General features: G+C 38.4%; 1 protein-coding gene across 1 annotated transcript in view; it reads left to right on the forward strand.

Annotated features, from left to right (window-relative positions):
* CNTNAP2 (contactin associated protein 2) overlaps nucleotides 1-21,658 on the forward strand; it is a 2,213,955-nt gene that overhangs the window by 1,323,506 nt on the left and 868,791 nt on the right. Inside the window, exon 12 of the mRNA XM_061165994.1 lies at nucleotides 18,915-19,021. Coding sequence (XP_061021977.1) covers nucleotides 18,915-19,021 — 107 coding nt within the window. The remainder of the gene's footprint in view (nucleotides 1-18,914; nucleotides 19,022-21,658) is intronic.

A 21,658-nucleotide genomic window follows, 5' to 3' on the forward strand; every position in this document is an offset into this window, starting at 1 on the left:
ATTGCAGGTGGGTTCTTTACCAAGTGAGCTATTAGGGAAGCCCAATTATTTGAGCTTTTATATTATTTGGAGGTAAGGGGAGGTCTAAAACTTATTGAATCTCCTGGTTACAGCATTGAATAGACATCTTTAAAAAACTAACCATATCTAACTTGTTTGTGTGTGTATATGTTTTTGTGTGTGTGTGAAGCTTAAGTTAAAACATTGTCATTTTGATACCTAGAAAACAATAATCTATTAATTATACATTTCCACCTTAGGAGAATTTTCTTTAAGTGAGTGCTTTCTGTGTAAGGCATTTGAAACTGTTTGTGTCTCCCTATTTTTTAGACTATTGGTTCAACCTGTATGCTACTTTTTAAACCTGATCACACTGAAACAGTGCATTTTAAATGTTCTTCATTAGTGAATGTTTGGGAGATAATGATACCTATATATCAGGATGTTTTCTGTTTGATTTCTGGGTTGTAAGAAGTAGTGAACCTATTAAAAGAGGTATTGTCCTTCAAATAGCTTAATTTTTTGTGCAAATTTTCCTAATTTGTTCAACTTGCATCAGTTTTTTTAAAAACTGCTTGTATTCCTTTGAAATGATGACAACTGCCTGTATTCCTTTGAAAGCATAAACTGTAAGTAATTTAATTATTGTTTTCAAGGTAGCTTTATTAATTATATCACTTTGTTTAAAATATTTATTCATCCTAATCTAATAGCAATACAATTTTATACTAACCTTTTAGATTACTCATGCTATTACTTTATTTAATGCAAGAAACCTGTAAATGCATGGGGCTTCATTCTTGTATTAACTATTATTTTGTCACTGTTTTGGTATTTTTTTGTATATTGATTAACTTGTAAGTATACTCTCTTTGCCTGACTAGTGACTTTCTCCAAGTTTGGATTTGCTTTTCTAAAAGTTATATCAGTACATAAAGTCTTCATTAATTTTTCAGATTTAAAGGTTTGTGTTAGATAAGTGTTTTATCATCTGTAAAAGAAATAGTATTCTGGTAGATGTGGAAGTGGAAATTATGCAAAGCCTTTGGTCAGACAGTTTAACTTATTGCTTAATGGTATCACGTTTATATGATGGATTTGAGAGAAATGGAACAGCTAATCCAGAACTTGCTTCAAATGCAGCAGCCTGAGACATTCCCTGCTTCTGTGCGTTTGTAAACTAGCAAAAGGGTTCTGAAAGGCATTTCAACTAGTTAAACTGATTGATATGCATTTATTCAAACTCCATTCAATGATTATTTGCTGAGCACCTGCTCCATACCAGACAGAATTCTAGGCAATGGATAAAGAGTGGTAAACAAAAAGGAGTGGCCTCTTCTACTGTGGAGGGTATCATCCAATGGGAAATCGTCACAGCACACAAGGAAACCAATAGCTATATAATTAGAAACTGCAATAGATGAGAAAAAGAGTGAAAAATGATTGCGAAGGTGAGGGTGGTGAGCACTTCAGATTGGAAAGTCAGAGGAGACCACTTTGAAAAATTATATTTAAGGTGAGAACTAAAGGAAGCAAATGATATTTCTTTTTTTTTTTTAACTAGTTTATTTATTTTAATTGGAGGGTAATTACTTCACATTATTGTATTGGTTTTGCCATAGATTGACATGAATCAGCCATGGGTGTACATGTGTTCTCCATCCTGAACCCCCCTCCCCCCTCCCTCCCCATCCCATCCCTCAGGGTCATCCCAGTGCACCAGCCCTGAGCACCCTGTCTCATGCATCGAACCTGGGCTGGCGACCTATTTCACATATAATACACATGTTTCAATGCTATTCTTTCAAATCATCCCACCCTCGCCTTCTCCCACAGAGTCCAAAAGACTGTTCATCTGTGTCTCTTTTGCTGTCTCGCACAAATGATATTTCTTTCACCACTTTTTGTGTGTGAAATTAAAGAAAAGCTGTATGGGGAAAAACAAAAAAAGAAAGCAGTGTGTGTTGTAAAGGCAGGAAGGAAAGAACATGGCCCGCCAGAGAGAGGAGAGGAGGATGGCTGCGCTAGAAGGTGGGCGAGGAGGAGGGCGTGAGATGAGCTGGCAGCAGAAAGGCGGGAGAGCAGATAGCGCGGAAGCCTGCAGGAGCGCAGGTTTCTCCAAAGTGAAGGGAGAATCCACCAAAGGGCTTCAACCAGTAGATTAACATGATGTCAAGTATCACTTTGGCAATTTGCTGATAATGAATTCAAGCAAGGCAAGAATGGAGAAGGGGACAGGAATAAGGAAACCAGTCCAGGGAAAAGGGGATGATGGCTCAAGCTGGGGCGGTAGAGACGCAGCGAAGTGGACAAATGTGAGGCAAGTTGCCGAAATTTAATTCACAAGCTTTATTAATGATTGATGGAGAAGGAAGAAGAATAACTTCCAGTTTTCTGAAGTGAGTGGCAGGTTAGATGGTGGTGCCAGTAACTGAGATGAGATTGAAGAGGGGGGTAAGAAAGCTAGGAGTATAATCAAAATATATGTGTCTGGTCATGCTAACACACACTGCAATGCCTCTGATACACCCAGGTGGGTGTGTCAAGAGCCAGTTAGAGACACAGGATCTGACGTGTGAGCTAGTACAAGCTTGGAGGCATTGTAGACAGACAGAACCAAGCCCTGAGCGTTGAGAAGAGCCCCAGCTAAGAGTCAGGGCAGATAAGGAAGTGGAGGTCGGCTCAGACCAATATTGTGAGCTCGGATACATCCATGGGCGGAGAAGTTGGGATTATGCATGTCTTTGACCCTGATGCTGGGAAAGATTGAGGGCAGGGGGAGAAAGGGGCTACAGAGGGTGAGATGGTTGGATGGCATCACCGACTCAATGGACATGAGTTTGAGCAAACTCCAAGAGATAGTGAAGGACAGGAAAGCCTGGCATGCTGCAGTCCACGGGCCACAAGGAATCAGACAGGATTTAGTGACTGAACACCACCACCTGTGACAACAGTTCTGTGGACAGATGAGAGTGGAATTTAGATAGGAGGTGATTGAAATGCAAATAACTTGCTTAAACAAATCTTTAAGAAGTTTGGCAGCTACAGAGATCAGATAAATGGATAAAGAGATCAGATAAGTAAATAAATCCAGTCAGGAATTGCAGGGGAATATGGAGTCACAAGGAGAGTTTTGATGATTTTGCTTTAGGTGAAATGAATTGCTGTGTATTGAGGGAATAATTCAGGAGAGGGAAAAAAGTTGATAATTGTGGAGACAGTAGTGACTCAGTGTGTTAAGTCCTTGAGAAAACCTGAGGAGACAGGACATGGAGCACGTACAGACGTGGTCGTCTCATGCGGGCAGAAACCTGGCAAGTTCTCCTGCTCTAGTTGTGGCATCACGTGGGTGGTTTAAACCAGTTCCTGATTTTTTTTTCAATTTGATAAATTTGTCTTAACAGAGAAAATAGTGAACACCTATGATTTAATTTTTGTTTCATGACATAAAAGGGCATCTAGTGAAATATAAGTTTTCCGTTCATCTCAGGTCCTAGTCAACGAAACCACTGTTATAGAAGCTAGTATATTTATTTCAGAAATATTCTGTTCACATTAATGAATACTTATGTCTGTCTTTAAAAAAAAAAAAAATACTGGTTTACTTATTTGGCTGTTCCAGGTCTTAGTCGTGGCATATGGGATCTATTTCCCTGACCAAAATTCCAACCAGGCTCCCTGCATTGAGGTATAGAATCTAAGCCACTGGACCATCATGAAAGTCCCTTTTGTCTGTCTTTATGTGTATATATATGTATACGAAAGTGAAAGTGAAGTTGCTCAGTCATGTCCAACTGTTTGCGACCCCATGGACTGTAGCCTACCAAGCTCCTCTGTCCATGGAATTTTCCAGGCAAGAGTACTGGAGTGGGTTGCCATTTCCTTCTCCAGAGGATCTTCCCAACCCAGGGATTGAACCCAGGTCTCCTGCATTATAGGCAGATGCCTTTACCATCTGAGCCACCAGGGAAGTCCAATATATATATATACTAAATATTGTATAAATAAATAATATATATATATTTTTTCTCCATTTTTTTGTGAGTGTCAAAGTGCCAACAAGAAAGTGCTGACCAATGTAAGAAAATTCAAAGAAAGCTTATTTAGAAATGATTAATTACAAGGGGTGTATGGAATGCCAAGGGCTCAGGTATGAAGAGACTAGGACTAGCTGCAAAATAGTTGACATCACTCTTAGACTCAAAGAAATGAGGGGAGGGCAAGGTTAGAAAACTCAGAAGTACACATGGCAAACTTGAGAGGAGACATATCTTCAAAGGGCATGGCCCTACTGAGGCAACCACACAAGAAGAGAACCAGGAAAATAAATACTCCGATGTAATGCTTTTCTCTTCCTCCAAACTCCTGCCATGGACTCCCATTGGTTAAACCCAATATGAAATCATAGGAGTTAGGGTTTTTCAGTGCATCTGCTTCACGGAGCTGAGAGCAGAGTGGAGAAAGAATGAGAGTGATTCTGGAGTATAAACAACTTCCCCCGCACACACACTCACTAAATTGTATTGAAATATAACTGGTACATAGAAGAATGATACCAAAAAAAAAAAAAAAGAAATCTTAATGATGCAAATAACAATAGTATGGTAACTCACCTAGAGCCAGACATCCTGGAATGTGACATCAAGTGGACTTTAGGAAGCATTACTACAAACAAAGCTAGTGGAGGTGATGGAATTCCAATGACCTATTTCAAATCCTAAAAGATGATGCTGGTAAAGTGCTGCACTCAATATGCCAGCAAATTTGGAAAACTCAGCAAAGGCCACAGGACTGGAAAAGGTCAGTTTTCATTCCAATCCCAAGGGGGGAAAAAAAAATAATGCTCAAACTGCTGCACAGTTGGCCTCATTTCACATGCTAGAAAGATAATGCTCAAAATCCTTCAAGCTGGGCTTCAGTAGTATGTGAAATGAGATCTTCCAGATGTACAAGCTTGATTTAAAAGAGGCAGAGGAACCAGAGATCAAATTGTCGGCATCCATTGGATCATAGAAGCAAGGGAATTCCAGTAAAACATCTACTTCTGCTTCATTGACTGTGATAAAGCCTTTGATTGTGTGGATTGCAACAAACTGGAAAACTATTAAAGATATGGGAATACCAGACCATCTTACCTGCCTCTTGAGAAACCTGTATGCCAGTCAAAACCAACAGTTAGAACCTTACATGAAACAACATACTGGTTCAAAATCAAGAAGGGAGTATATCAAGGCTGTATATTGTCACTCTGCTTATTTAACTTATATGCAGAGTACATCATGCAATATGCCAGGCTAGATGAATCACAAACTGGAACCAGTATTACTGGAGAAATATTAACAACTTCATATATGGAGATGATATGACTGTAATAGCAGAAATTGAAGAACTAAAGAGCCTCTTGATGAGGATGAAAGAGGAGAGTGAAAAGTCTGGCTTAAAACTCAACATTCAAGAAACTAATATCATAGGATCTGGTCCCATCACTTCGTGGCAAATATATGTGGGAAAAGAGGAAACAGTGACCGATTTTATTTTCTTTGGCTCCAAAATCACTGCGGACAGTGACTACAGCCATGAAATTAAAAGACACTTGCTTCTTGGAAGAAAAATCTTGACAAACCTAGACAGGATATTAAAAAGCCAAGGCATCATTCTGCCAAAAAAGCTTCGTATAGTCAAAGCTATGGTTTTTCCAGTAGTGTTGTATGGATGTGAGAGAGTTGGACCATAAATAAAGCTGAGTACTAAAGAATTGATGCTTTCAAACTGTGGTGCTTGAGAAGACTCTTAAGAGTCCTTTGGATTGCAAGAAGATCAAACCAGTCAGTCCTAAAGGAAATCAACCATAAATAATCATTGGAAGCTCTGATGCTGAAGCTGAAGCTCCAATATTTTGGTCACATGATGTGAAGAACCAACTCATTGGAAAAGACCCTGGTGCTGGGAAAGATTGAGGACAGGAGGAGAAGAGGGCAACCAATATTGAGATGTTTGGATGGCGTCACCGACTTCAGAGATATGACTGCACAAATATGGGGAGATAGTGAAGGATAGGGAATCCTGATATGCTGCAGTCCATGGGGTCATACGCAACTGAGCGACTGAACTGATAGTGTGAAATAATTACCACAATGTGGTAAATTAACACACCCATCACCTCATATAGTTATTTTTTGGTGTGGAGAAAACTTTTAAGATCTACCCATTTAACCTCTTTCATGTATATAGTATAGTATTGTTAACTATAGTAACGTTATTGTAACTTAGACCCCCAGAACTTAGTCATCTCACAACTGGAAATTTGTACCCTTTGACTACATTCACCTATTAACTACAACCCCCAACACCTGCCCCTGGCAACCACCAGCCCACTGTTTCTATGAGCTCATGTTGTTGCTGTGTATGTGTGTGTGTTTTTAAGTCTTTATTGAATTTATTACAATATTGCTTCTTTTTTTGCTTTGACCTTTTGGTAATGAGGCATGTGGGGTCTTAGTTCCCTGACCATGGATTGAACCCACATTCCCTGCATTGGAAGGCAAAGATTTTACCACTGGACTGCCAGTGAAGTCCCGAATTCAGTGTTTTTAGATTCCACATCTGCATTAAGTCACACGGTATTTGTCTTCCCCTGTCTGACTTACTGCAAATGGATGATTTCCTGCCTTCATGTATCATCATATTCACTTCACTATTCACTCGACCACCACAGCAATCGTTATTTAAAACAAATGGAGGCATATTATAAACTCTGGTCTATACATCTTGCTTTCTCTTGCTGACAATATATCTTAGAGATTGCATCTGATCAGTGCACATAGATCTGCCTTGTCCTTTTAACAGCTTTCAGTGGTTTCATTATGTATTACCTTCATTTATTAGTGGCTTCCTAATCAATGAGTATCTTTTCTTCCCATTTTTGGCTGACATAAATAAGGCTTCAATAGATGTTTTAAATATGACTTTGAAAAAGTGTACTAGTATATGTGTGATAAATTCTTAGAAATCAATTAGCTGAACCAAAATTTGAAATTAATAGACTTTGTCAGTAATCCACCAAACAGTTTGCACTCTGCTCCAGAAAGCAAAAAACGTAAGTGTTAGTCACTCTTTGGACCCGATGAACCTATGTGGACCCCATGTAGCCCGCCAGGATGCTTTGTTCATAAAATTCTCCAGGCAAGAATACTGGAGTGGGTTGCCATTTCCTTCTCCAAGGGATCTTCCCAACCCAGGGATCAAACCCAGGTCTCCTGCTTTGCAGACAGATTCTTTACCATCTGAGCTACTGGGAAAGCCCTCTGAAGAACTTAAGAAGGGTCTTTTCTTAAGTATCTGAGATATGATCAATGAAACATCACTAATTTAATCTGTGTGCTTAGTCACTCAGTCATGTCCAGCTTTTTGTGACCCCATGGAGGGTAGCATGCCAGGCTCCTCTGTCCATGGGATTCTCCAGGCAAGAATACATGCCCTCCTCCAAGGGATCTTCTCAACCCAGGGGTCAAACCCAGGTGTCCTGCATTGCAAGCAGATTCTTTACCGTCTGAGCCACCATGGAAGCCCAATTTAATTTGTACTTCTTTGATTTTGAATGATGCTGAACACTTTGCTATACGTTTAAAAGTCATGTGTATTTTTTTGTGCACGAACTGCCCCATTCATACATGCTCTTTGCTCATGCTTTAATTGATTTTTTTTCTTATTGATTTATAAGGATTCTTTATATCAAAAAGAAATTGGCTCTTTGTCTGCCCTATTAAAAAGTCTTCCCTGTGTGCTGCTAGTCTTTGAACTTGGTGATGTTTGACCGTGAAAGATATATTTTTAAATTTTTATGAAGTCAAATCTATTAATCTTCACTTTTATAGTTTCTGGGTTTGTGTCCTCATTAGAAATACTCTTACAGTTACAGATTACAAAATGAACTCCTTCGTACTTTATTATTCTTTTAATTTCCTTTTCATGTTTAAGAGCTTTATATATGTGGAATTTATCCTGGTATAAGGGACTTTATTCTTTCTCAAATGAGTAGTTGGTTGTCGTACACTATTTATTAAGTAGTCCATTTTGCCCACTTATTTAACATGCCACTGTTAATATATTTAATTTATATATATCATTGTATTTACTTCTGGATTCTCACAGTTGTTCTATCAGTTTGTATTTCTCTTAATGCACCAATCTTAATTTCTCCTTATTATAGACCCACTTAGTGTTTTATTATTCACTAGGAATCATCTTCCCCTGTTATGCATCAATTTCAGAGTATTCCTGGCTGTTGAATATATTTTCCACATAAATTTTAGAATTTTAATGACTTTTATAATTTCTCTTTAGGCATGTTTATGCTAATATTCTCCTAACAAGATTTGCGTGTGTGTGTGTGTGCGTGTGCGCACATGCGTGCGCTTAGTTGTGTCCAATGCTTTGTGACCCTGTGAACTATGGCCCACGAGGCTCCTCCATCCATGGAATTTCCCAGGCAAGAATACTGGAGTGGGTTGCCATTTCCTTCTCCAGAAGATCTTCCCAACCCAGGGATAAACCCATGCCTCTTGAGTCTCCTGCATTGGCAGGCAGATTCTTTACCACTAATACCACCTGGGCACAACCATTCTAAATTTAGCTCATTTGGGAAACTTTTTAATTATGAATTTAAATTTAAAAGTTAATATCTTAAAATTTCTGATAGCATTTGAAATTTGCCTACCTTTAGTTATATAAGAAAAGTTATTACCTCAAACTGAAAATGTCACTGTTTGTCACTGTTTCCTAAACACAGAATATGTGAGACATTTTTGCTTGATTTATTTCCAAGTAATCATCTAATGATATAGTCTCTTTAATCCTTTTGCTTCTTTGCAGTTTCATTCTACTTCAGAAGTTTATAATATTCTACTTGGGACATTAAAACAGCTATTTCGGTGGGTTGTTTTTTTTTTTTTTTTGCCTTTAGTTTTTCCTCTCCAATCTATTCTGCATAATCTTACTATCTTAATATCTTAAGATACATGTTTACCAAGTAAGGTTATTTTTTAAGAGTCTTCAATGGCTCTTGTTGCTAGGAAAAAAATGTCCTAAATCCCCAAATTACTGAAAGTCATCTTATTAGGGCTCACAGTAACAGAATTTTGCCATGTATTTCTTTGATAGTCTGCTTTCTATTTTCATGTGGATAAAGTTCAGAATCTCTTGGGGAATGGATGGTCTGTGCCTCCTCACACAATATAGTTGTGTGATACTAGTTCTTGCAACTAAACTTTTTGATAAGAAAGCTTAATTAAACATCACAGATTATTCTACATAATGGGCACTCAATAAATAAATGTTGAATGAATAAACAAGGCTGTATTCTCCAGGAAAATCCTTAACTTTATGATTAACACACTCTATGGCCTGAACTAAGCCTAGGTTCATAAATTTAATATTTGCTGTTTAGGCTGCTTTACACTCAAAGTAGTATAAGGCAGCACGTAATGACTTAAATGAAACTATCAAATGTGTATTAGAAAGCCAGATGTAGGTCAACCTCAGGGTAGATTAACTGAAGGTCTATATTAGTTAGACTATATCTGCTATTGCAATAAAAACCAAATCACCTCACCTGTTTCACTTCTATTTCTTAACAACATTTGCAGAGATGGCTCAGGGCTGGTATGTTATCCAGAGCCCAGTCTCCTAACAATTTTCCTGTGCCATCCTCTTGTGTTCTGAAATGCCTGCTCCAGGTCTCACTCACCATCAAGGATTCATTGCAGGAAGGAGGGCAGGAGGGCAAAACAAGACACCTGTCCCCTAACGCACAAAGAGCTGGAGAATGGTATCTTTACTTCTTACAGCAATACATTTCATTGCTATAGGAGAAGGGGGCTTCCCAGGTGGCACTAGCGTAAAGAACCTGTCTGCCAATGCAGGAGGGATAAGAGATGCAGGTTCAATCCCTGGATTGGGAAGATCCCCTGGAGAAGAGAATGGCAACGCACTGGAGTATTCTTGCCTGGAGAATCCCATGGACAGAGGAGCCTAAAAGGCTACAGTCCATGGGGGTCACAAAGAGTCAGACTTAGCGCGCACTCATGCATGCACATAGGAGAAGGGGATCATAGATTTGGGGAACAATACGCAACATGTTGTTGACTTCATTGAGAAGACTGGTTCTTTACTTTTTGTTTCCGGGAGACTAGGAGAGTCTCACTTCTTTTTTTTTTTTTAATTAGTTGGAGGCTAATTACTTCACAACATTTCAGTGGGTTTTGTCATACATTGATATGAATCAGCCATAGATTTACACGTATTCCCCATCCCGACCCCCCCCCCCCACCTCCCTCTCCACCCGATTCCCCCGGGTCCTCCCAGTGCACCAGGCTGGAGCACTTGTCTCATGCATCCCACCTGGGCTGGTGATCTGTTTCACCATAGATAGTATACATGCTGTTCTTTTGAAATATCCCACCCTCATATTCTCCCACAGAGTTCAAAAGTCTGTTCTGTATTTCTGTGTCTCTTTTTCTGTTTTGCATATAGGGTTATCGTTACCATCTTTCTAAATTCCATATATATGTGTCAGTATGCTGTAATGTTCTTTATCTTTCTGGCTTACTTCACTCTGTATAAGGGGCTCCAGTTTCATCCATCTCATTAGGACTGGTTCAAATGAATTCTTTTTAACGGCTGAGTAATATTCCATGGTGTATATGTACCACAGCTTCCTTATCCATTCATCTGCTGATGGGCATCTAGGTTGCTTCCATGTCCTGGCTATTATAAACAGTGCTGCGATGAACATTGGGGTGTACGTGTCTCTTTCAGATCTGGTTTCCTCAGTGTGTATGCCCAGAAGTGGGATTGCTGGGTCGTATGGCAGTTCTATTTCCAGTTTTTTAAGAAATCTCCACACTGTTTTCCATAGTGGCTGTACTAGTTTGCATTCCCACCAACAGTGTAAGAGGGTTCCCTTTTCTCCACACCCTCTCCAGCATTTATTGCTTGTAGACTTTTGGATAGCAGCCATCCTGACTGGCGTGTAATGGTACCTCATTGTGGTTTTGATTTGCATTTCTCTAATAATGAGTGATGTTGAGCATCTTTTCATGTGTTTGTTAGCCATCTGTATGTCTTCTTTGGAGAAATGTCTGTTTAGTTCTTTGGCCCATTTTTTGATTGGGTCATTTATTTTTCTGGAATTGAGCTTAACACCATACACAAAAATAAACTCAAAATGGATTAAAGATCTAAATGTAAGACCAGAAACTATAAAACTCCTAGAGGAGAACATAGGCAAAACACTCTACGACATAAATCACAGCAAGATCCTCTATGACCCACCTCCCAGAATATTGGAAATAAAAGCAAAACTAAACAAATGGGACCTAATGAAACTTAAAAGCTTTTGCACTACAAAGAGTCTCACTTTCAAATGTGTACTGCCATGAGAAGGAGAGAAGATACCTGAAAATATCAGGTTGATGATAGGAAGGAAGAAAGGGGAAAGGGCTTGGCCAGACATGCACACTTTCTGCTGTAACCCTCCCTCCTGAAGGCAGACTTTCCTCTCTAGCCAAATTTGACAATTCATTATTTCATATCCACATTTAGTACTGTCATACTTGTCCAGGCCCCTGGGTTCCCTCCATGTGGAAAGGTGCTCCTCCACTTTCCAGACTAAGCTAAGTCTATATTTCTTTTCAAGAAGTGAACTTTTCCATAAAACCTCAGTATACTCATATAATAGTAATATATCACCTTAATCCTGTAGCAAAGCCTTTAATATTAAGCATAGAGAGACCTGACTTGCTAATTACATTTTTTAAAAGCGAGTACAATTTCTTGAGGACAAAATTGCTTTATTCTTTGCTTCTCCATAGTTTGTTTTAGAGTGACTGGAGTAGGTTCTGATTATAAAGAGCTTACTTTTGTACATTCAGGTTAAACAGAATGTTCCAGCATCTGGAAACAGGTGAAGGAACTAATGATCTTGCATCTCCCTCTCCTCCTATGAGCCTATAATGTCTTAAAATGTTATATTCATAAAATTATGGGGAACATATTTTAAAATTATATTTCAAAATAAACTCACATTATAATAGAAATTATTCTTAAGGTATTTATGTTGTAAGGCTAAAATTAATGATTTATATGGTTAGTGGGAAAATGTACAATTTTTAGACAGATATGAACCAAAGATACCTGATAATTTTTAATGGAATTTTCAGACAGAGGAGAAGGAAATGGCAACCCACTCCAGTATCCTTGCCTGGAAAATCTCATGGACAGAGGAGCCTGGTGGGCTGCAGTTCATGGGGTCTCAAAGAGTCGGGCACGACTGATTGACACTTTCTTTAGGCATAATTTCTAATTTATGAAGCAGAGTAAATATTTCCACATTTGTGTGTGAGTGAGTGCTCAGTTGTTTCAGTCGTGTCCGACTCTTTGCGACCCGATGGAATGTAAGACCCCAGGCTCCTCTGTCCATGGGGTTTCTCCAGGCAGAGTACTGAGTGGGTTGCCATGCCCTCCTCCATGGGATCTTCCTGACCCAGGCATTGAACTTGTGTCTCTTGAGTCTCCTGCATTGGCAGACTGGTTCTTTACCACTAGCACCACCTGGGAAGCCCATGTCTATATTTAAATATTTCTATAAATAAATGCTTGTTGAAGGAGCACCATCAATATAAAATTAGCTTTGCTGGTTATGCAACTATAAAACTAAGTTATGTAGTAATGAAATACTAAATTAGTTCCTAAAATTATGTTTACTTCTCTATATAATTTCAGTTTGAACAGAATAAACATGAGGCAGTAATATATACTCCATAGAGAGTATGCCTTCAAATAAAATCAAAATCTAACTAGAGTGAGAATAAAAGTACTAAAATATTTTTGAGATCAATATTGAAGGAAATGCAGAAGAAAACCCTGCCATGATAGTGGCAATAGCTCTGAGAGCCAGGAGTATTAAAAACAGCACTTAAGAAACCAAAGTTTCAAAATGAATTTCTTGTCTTGATAAACAGAAGTAAAATTGGGAACTGACTGATGCGAAAAATCATAAATTCAGGAGTTCATTTATGCTAAGATGGCAGTTTATAAATCACTTTAAATAATTTTTCAATAGTTCATAAAATACTGTATAAGTAACCTGAATTTTTTTCCCTAAAGTTTGGAACATGGCAGATGTAATGTCTAGGTATAAAATTTGTGCAATCTGAAAGCAGGTTAAGTATCTTAGTATTGGCCTCTGTGCAAGTACAAAGTAGCCTGAGAACCTCAGCTGACTCTGAGTTTGAAAGCAGGGAATTTCAAGGTGAAATGAAACTGCCTTTACTGTGTTTAGTTCCTATGAATTACATGAGGTCTATAGTCAGATTCTGAAATCCTTAAACCTACTAACTGAGACTAGGAGATGATTATGTTGTCATTCCTAATGCACCATACAAAAATGGTAGGAGAGCCTATGAGGAAAGTACAGTCTCAGGATAAATGGCCGCGTAGATCAAATTTACCCTTTCCACATGCTGTCTTCTCTCTGTTCCCTCTGTCCTCGGGCGTTTCTTCTCCTGGTGTCTTCCTTCTTTGAGATCCTACTGTAGCAACCTAGAAATCCCTGGAGGCTTGTAATTAAAACCATGACCTCTGACCATCTGCATGAATTGTAAGGATAATGCAAAACTTTTATTTTAATTTTATTTAAAACTATTTTATGAGCAGGAGGCATAAATAGACATTTCTCTAAAGAAAAAATAGGTGGCCAAAAAGAGAAGATGCTCAACAGTAGCACCTTAAATATGACACAAGTGAACTTATCTATGAAGCAGAAACAGAGTCACCAATAGAGAGAATAAGCTTGTGACTGCCAAGGGGAAAGAAGGTGGGGAGGGATGGACTGGGAGTTTGGGATCAGCAGATGCAACTCACATATTCAAAGGATAAACAAGTTCATACTCTATAGCAGAGGGAATATATCCAGTATCCTGTGATACATCATAATGGAGAAGAATATAAAAAAAGTATGTATGGATGTGAGAGCTGGACCATAAAGAAAGCTGAGTGCCGAAGAATTGATGCTTTCGAACTGTGGTATTGGAGAAGACTCTTGACAGTCTCTTGGACTGCAAGGAGATCCAACCAGTCCATCCTAAAGGAGATCAGTCCTGGGTGTTCATTGGAAGGACGGATGCTGAAGCTGAAGCTCCGATACTTTGGCCACCTGATGCAAAGAGTTGACTCATTGGAAAAGACCCTGATGCTGGAAAAGATTGAAGGTGGGAAGAGAAGGGGACGACAGAGGATAAGATGGTTGGATGGCATCATTGACTCAGTGGACATGAGTCTGAGCCAACTCCAGGAGACAGTGAAGGACAGGGAGGACTGGCAGGCTGCTGTCTATGGAATCGCAAAGAGTCACACATGACTGGGTGACTGAACAACAACAATAACTGGATAACTTTGCTGTAGTGTAGAAATTAATACAGCATTGTAAATGAAGTATATTTCAATAAAATAAATTTTGAAGTATAAATACAGGTATTTTTCCTTTGTAGAGAATAAAATAACACACCTTCAAAATGCTTTGAAGGCTACCAGTGCACTCAGTTATGCTGTCAGATTAACATTTTTTTAGATTTGAAGCAAAATTTCTTCCACCATCCCTGTTTAAATAGTATCCATAGACTACAAAGTGAGCTGCTACAAACACATCTGGTACGATTTGCAGTTTCTTTTATTTTTGAACACCAATTTTTGCAATGCTTTACAATTAAAATCAAGCATAGAAATAAGAGAGATACTCAGGGTAAACTAAACTGCACCTGTCATGCATAACCCTGGACAGAGTTCTTGCATCCATCCGAACAGCCCCTCTGTTCATGTTGATTGACTTTATGTTGAGTGTGTGTTATATATTTGAACTTCCAAAACATAGCTTGTGGGTTCTAAAGCATTTTGGAAAGAATTGGCACAACTGAAAGGCGGGTTCTGCCTGAAAGACTCACTGATGCCAGGTGTACAAGATGAAGCACAAGCGTGGTGTCGTGGAGCGGGTGTCCTGAGCCCCAAGTCCAAGAAGATCCTGACGTCCGCCCTCAAAAGGCAGGGCCACACCGGCCGAGGGGAGGCAGCCGAGCCAGGGGAGGCCAAGGGGCCCTGCCCAGCCCGTGGCCCTCATCCTGTCTTTCAAGTGCAAGTCTTGGACATCCATGAGTGCATGGTCCTGTCTGCCTAAGTGCCTGCCAGCCACCGCAGGCCTGGCCAGATCTCTGGGCCAGATGTTCCTCCACCTCTGGGCTCTCCCTGGAGCTCCTGTGCAAGAAGGGAGCCCCTCACCTCCAGTCAGAGCCCCTGTGTAAGAAGGATCAGGGTCTCCCAGGCTGCCTGGTTGGCGGCCCAGCGCTTGCCAGCTGCAAATAACCTCGGGACAGAGTTAACTGAACGCAGCCTCTTCTCCTGGAGCCCCTTGATCACAGCAAATTGACAGCTGTCAGCTTCTCCCCCGTATGTTCCTCATCCTGGTGAAGTAGCTCTCAAGTTGTGGCAGCAAAGTCATTTTGATTCATTTTTGATGCGAATCAAACTTTCAAGTTAGGACATGCTCTGAAACAAATTATACATTTCCTGTGACCTACTGAAATAATTAGTTCACCAGAGCAAGAGTCTGGATGTAAGACTATAATCGTAGATAGGAATAATCGATATCACTTGTAGTGAAAGAGATGTTTTCTCTGAAATTATTTCAGTTCTTTGGTGTAAATTCCTAACATTGAGTTCATCCATTCTTTCAGCCTGTTAATAGGCATTTACTGAATGGCCTACACATCTTGTCATGCTAAGAAACAAAAGATCAGTATCCCTCACTGAAGAATCTCACAGTTTAGAAGAGACAGATGCACAAACAAATGATAGCTAAACAATGTGATAATGGTATATTGTGCCAGTGTGTGTGTGCATCATTGATTTAGTTGTGTTCTACCCTTTGAGACCCTATGGGCTTTAGCCTACCAGGTTCCTCTGTCCATGAGATTCTCTAGGCGAGAATACTGGCGCGGGTTGTCATGCCCTCCTCCAGGAGATCTTCCCAACCCAGGGATGAAACCTACATCTCTTAAGTCTACCTGTATTGGCAGGTGAGCTCTTTACCGTTAGTGACCACCTGTGAAGCCCAATGGTATATTAGACATAAATAGATGGTTCCATAAGAGTGTGGGAGAAGACATAAATAATTAGGAATAGGGAAGCTAGGTTAATTCATATTTTGTTTTGCTTGGTAACTGGTCCTAACATTTTTTTAATATAGTGATAAAAATTATGGTTTGAAATATATTATATTTGAATCAGCTTGATATAGAAATAAAACATTTATCACCATTAACTATTAAAATGCTAGTAATCAACATAGGGATAATGTCAATTTAAAATTATAAATTTTAAGAAACAAACATTAATAAAATTAAATTTTTATTTGAATAAAATATCTTTTTTAAAGAAATTCTTAATACTGAATTTTAGAAATATTCAGCTAATCTCACTTGACTATTACATGGTTCTTGTGTGTGTGTAAGTGCACACCAATCTTTTTATTTTAATCATTTTGATGTAAATTTTCTCATTTGTATGTTATTTAGAGCACATTTAGATTCCCACAAGGTTTTCCTTTGAGACACAGTACACTCTGTACTACTTCATCAATGGATGAACTCAATGTTAGAATTAATTGATATAATGAGCTGATGTAAATTACTTTCACTATTAGCCTGAGCTATTATTAAACATAACAATTTAGAAGGTAAACATCCCACACAAAGGCATTTGCGTACTGAAATCCCAAATTAAGTATCAAGGATGATTTTTAGCTTTATGTAATGTTGCGGTGTCTGTATCATTGCTTCCTCCCGTGGTCTGGAGAATCAGGACTATTTGCCTTCTGCTGAGGTCGATGCTTGTGCACCTGTAGAGGGAAGTTGCTATGGCAATAGACCTGAACAACCCTAGAGCACCCACCCACTGATCATGGTTCTGCCTCCTCCTTGCTGCTTTCTTGAGTCCTCTGCTGCTTTCTTGAGTCCTTTCAACATTTTAATTATAAAAAATGTAAGTCCTCTTTTAAGGCACAAGTGAAATGCTGCTAACTTTATTAGACCCTTTATTTATATTTTACCCATAACTACTCTAGTCTCCACATTGATGTAACATTTCATATGCTTTGATGACACATCAAATTCATCTTGTTATTGCATTTTGCATCAATCTTATCTCCCACCTCCATGTAAGTTATAGGGTCTTTGGAGAAGAAACACCTTTGGAGCCTGAATAATACCCAGTCCAAATTCAGATGGAATATAAGTGCCTATTGAATGTAGAGTGAACTTTCCATCCCACCTCCTAAAAGTCCATCATTATCCTCTTCCAATGCTGTATTTTCCTCTTCATAATGTTCTTCCCCTCATTTTCTTTCCTTACAGTCTATCTATTCATTGAGGCTCCACTAGAAGCACTTTATTGTAAGCTAGATCCCTCATATGAAACTCCATAGTGCATTACTTGTCCCTACCTCATGCCACTTTTTATTTCCACCTCCTATTATGATTTTTGTGGATGCAGTGTTTTACTTTTCTAGGCTTAAGCTCTTGAAAGGCAGCAAATAGAATCTTATTTACCTTCTGTTTCCCACAGTGCTCAATAATTGTTTGTTGTCTGATGAAAGATTTGTAAAGAGTTAGAGAGAAACATCATTTCATGACAAATTGGGCTATGCCCTGCTAGGGTAGTTTTAGGCATGGCTGATGGTAAATTAAGAACAGGGAATGGAGAATAGAATCTCTGAGGTCAGTCCTATTCTAGTTTACAGCAAGACACTGCCAGGGTTTATGATTATTGATGTGTGAAGGGTGTTTGTCTATCAGTCAACCTGTGACCCACTATTATGGGTTCTGCCTTTTTAATATGGGTGGACATTTCTGCTTTAGATAGTTTCCCGTTCAAATCTAGAAATTTTTTGTGAATGCTAATACATAAGAATAAAAAAATCTGTGCTATTGAAACAGTTTTCCAGAACAGATTCCAACTTAACTATGTCTAGGATACAAGCAAAGGATAAAATCGTGCCCCACAAGCTGTGGTTTAGATATTCATAGCTTCTGCTTGTTGGCCCTCTATTTCTTGCTTATTAATTACCTACTTTATGAACATTATCTCCTAACCTCAAAACTATTTATCAGGTAGGTATAATTACTCTATTTTTTCAAATGAGAATATTAAAGCTTAGAAAGGTTAAATTACATTACCACAATTGGCCATCAAGGAAATACAAAACAAAGATTTGAATACAAACTTGTATTTTTCCCCTATATTACACTTGCTACCTTGTTACATAGATGGTTTTTCTTAGCCAAAAGGGCATAGGAGAAGGGGTAAGGAAGACTTAGAAATCTTTTCTTATAAGGCTAGTCCATTCTATTTGTTATGACCATTTCAGAAACTCAAATTGCTCTTACAAAAAACACACAAAAAACAAAAGCCTTTCTGACTTGGTACTATTGGCTTTGATAAAGGATAGTATAGAAAACAAGATGGCTTATGTTCTGTCTCTCACAGGGAGGAAATTTAACTAGTGTCTTTGTCTTTGTACAAAAGAAAATAAAATGAATCTGTGATATGCAAATGAATCTCTCAACTGTTTGTTAATTTCTACTGTTTACTCAAAAATGGGAAACACCAAGCCTGTGATACATCATCTTTTGTGTGTTTGGCACCTTCCATCATGAATCATATTAATCTGCTTAAACTAACAAGGATTAATTGCCTTGTTAAGGCAACCTGGCATTGAAATGATATATTGCCCAGACAGCTTGGAATTTGGCCACTCATAAATCTCATTTGCTCGCTGGTTTATTTCTGTTTGTCTCTTTCTCTGACAGATGTGTGCCCAATCACTGTGAGCATGGTGGGAAGTGCTCTCAAACGTGGGACAGCTTCAAATGCACTTGCGATGAGACTGGATACAGTGGGGCCACCTGCCACAACTGTGAGTGCCAATTTATCTCACTTTAAACGTGTAATTGCATGAGAATCCCAGGTCTTCAGCTACGATTTTAAGCCCAGCAACCTGAATAATCCACATAGTCAATCACTTGATTGTGAAGCACCCAGATTTTATTGCTGCTTTTCTGGAATAGTATTCAAGTTGTCAAAATACATTCTCTCAAGCCTAATGACTCAAAAAGAAGTACCAACCTTTCCCATGTTCTGTAAACACACAGTTGAGATGGGAATGCTGATCTTGTATGTGCCTCTATGTGTCTAAGTCATGTCTTTTCTAGATAGATTGGAAAATTGTGTTATTGTGATGTCTCTGACTGGATTCTCATTTATCAGTTCATCAGAGAGGCAGACAGAGCGTAATTTAAACATTTAGTTTCTGGACAGTAGTGTCTCCTGCTCTTTTACAACGTTTGGCCACACTTTTTAGATCATAAAAATGAGCTGGAAAATGGAATTAAGTCCATTGGAGTTGCATATGTAACATAAAAACACAAGACTATAATTTTTTTAAATATCGAAAACTAAAAAGTAGCATGCAAAAATGACTTTTAAAACATAAATGTGCCTTGTTTTACATAACAGCTTTACCCTGAAAAGTTAAATAATTTTTTTATTTTTGCAATTAAAATATTAAGATAAATATTAACTTCATAATTGTAATGTCAATTTTCCAATAATGCATAGCTGCTTGCTAAGCACTTTTGAAGACAGATTTGCCATAAAACATATACGTGAAAGGTCATCCATCTGTTATGTAGTATATGTGTGTGTGTGTGTGTGTGTGTGTGTGTGTGTGTGTAAGAGGGAGTGAGGAAAGAGATTGAGTCTTCTTCAATCCTTTCTCCATATGAAACCTAATATCTAAATCCTCTAATTACAGAGAATGCTTTCTCTTTATTTCACTTTTAGAAAACAATAGCAAGCAAGATATAACTAGAGTTCTGGTGACAGTAAAAATTCAAAAGTGTTCTCTGATCCTCTTCATGTCATTATTTGTAGTAATGCTCAGTTCAGTCACTCAATAGTAATGTACAACCAGACATTGTGTTCAGTGTATATTTTAATACCTCAACTAAGAAAAAAAATCTGTAGTTTATTTTACTGCACTTATTAATTTATGAGGATATTTTAAAAAAAGAGACAAAAAAAGAACCCTTAGAAAAATTAACATTGATAGGAAGATATACAAGAGAGGTAAGACACTTAGTAGATTCATTTTCTAAAAGGGATTTATGTATAGGTATGTAAAAATATTTCAATGAATAAAGAAAAAACTGATTGAAATTAAAATGCTCAGGCCTGGTGCACTGGGAAGACCCAGAGGAATTGGGTGGAGAGGGAGGTGGGAGAGGGGATCGGGATGGGGAATACGTGTAAATCTATGGCTGATTCATATCAATGTATGACAAAACCCACTGAAATGTTGTGAAGTAGTTAGCCTCCAACTAATAAAAAAAATAAATAAATAAAATTAATTAGAATAAAGGACTTATAACTAAAATTATACCCTTTCAGTCACATCAAAATGTTAACTTTCAGCCTATGACATTCGTTGTATATCTGATGATGAATTAAGTAATTTTGATGAAACCGAGTACTTTCACTCCACCAGTAGAATGTGTGCAATGTGTTACATGTGCTATAAATACCACTTTTAACTACTACAACCTTGTTTGTTAAAAATGGAAATTCTAACTAAAGAAAACTGGTGGTGGTTACAAGTGCTTCTGATCTCAGTGACCACTTTGCTATTTAATGTAAAAGCAAATAACATTTTATAGCTGCTTATTCCCTTGAATACACAATAAAGACACTTAAAATGTTAATTTTTAAAGAAAATTTAGATACATGACTGGTTGAATAGTTTTTTTTTTCTTTCTTTTTTTTTTTTGAGTTAACAACTCCAAATATTAGAAATGTCCTAAGAGCATTTCATTTGGCTCTCCTGGGAAGTTATAAATGTAAAAAGGGAGGGAATTCCCAGGAGCTGAACGGGTTTGATCCCCCATCAGGGAGCTAAGATGCTCTGCTTGCCACGCGGTGCAGCCAAGAAATAAAATGTGGGCAATGAATTTTAAAATGTAAGCAGAAATATCTGTAAAGCTTCCTGTTCCTTGTAAATGTTAGTACTGATGTTATCAAATAAGCACAGTCCTCTGGCCTGCGTCTCCATCTTCCGTCTATGGCTGTTGTTTTCTCCGCCTTGCTCACCCTACGTGTGGACACCTTCCCCGGCAGATGCTGAGCGCCTTGTTCAGGCTTGCCCTTATAGCAGTATATCACAGCACAAGGATTTTACCCACTACAAGTCTTTAATTTCTTCAGCCATCCCTACCCCAGGAAAGTTCTCATGGATCATCTTGTCCGCTGCTGGTCTGCATCGGTGCCCTGGGACCTTGCTCTCATCTCTTCTTCAAGCCCCAAGCCCCCTGTCCCTCAGGTTGTCCTGAGAAAGCCAAACGTTTGAATAAGCCGTGCAGTTTATACCTCTGAAATCGGTCCTTCCCATTCAGATGAACTCAGGGCTCTACCAAAATATAAAAAATAATATAAATAGAAGAGGGAATTATCTCTTCCCTGCTGCTCATTCTACTCATCTCTGATTTAATTTTTATATCTA

This window comes from Dama dama, chromosome 18 (genome assembly GCF_033118175.1).
Source record: "Dama dama isolate Ldn47 chromosome 18, ASM3311817v1, whole genome shotgun sequence".
In the NCBI taxonomy this organism is placed as follows: domain Eukaryota; kingdom Metazoa; phylum Chordata; class Mammalia; order Artiodactyla; family Cervidae; genus Dama; species Dama dama.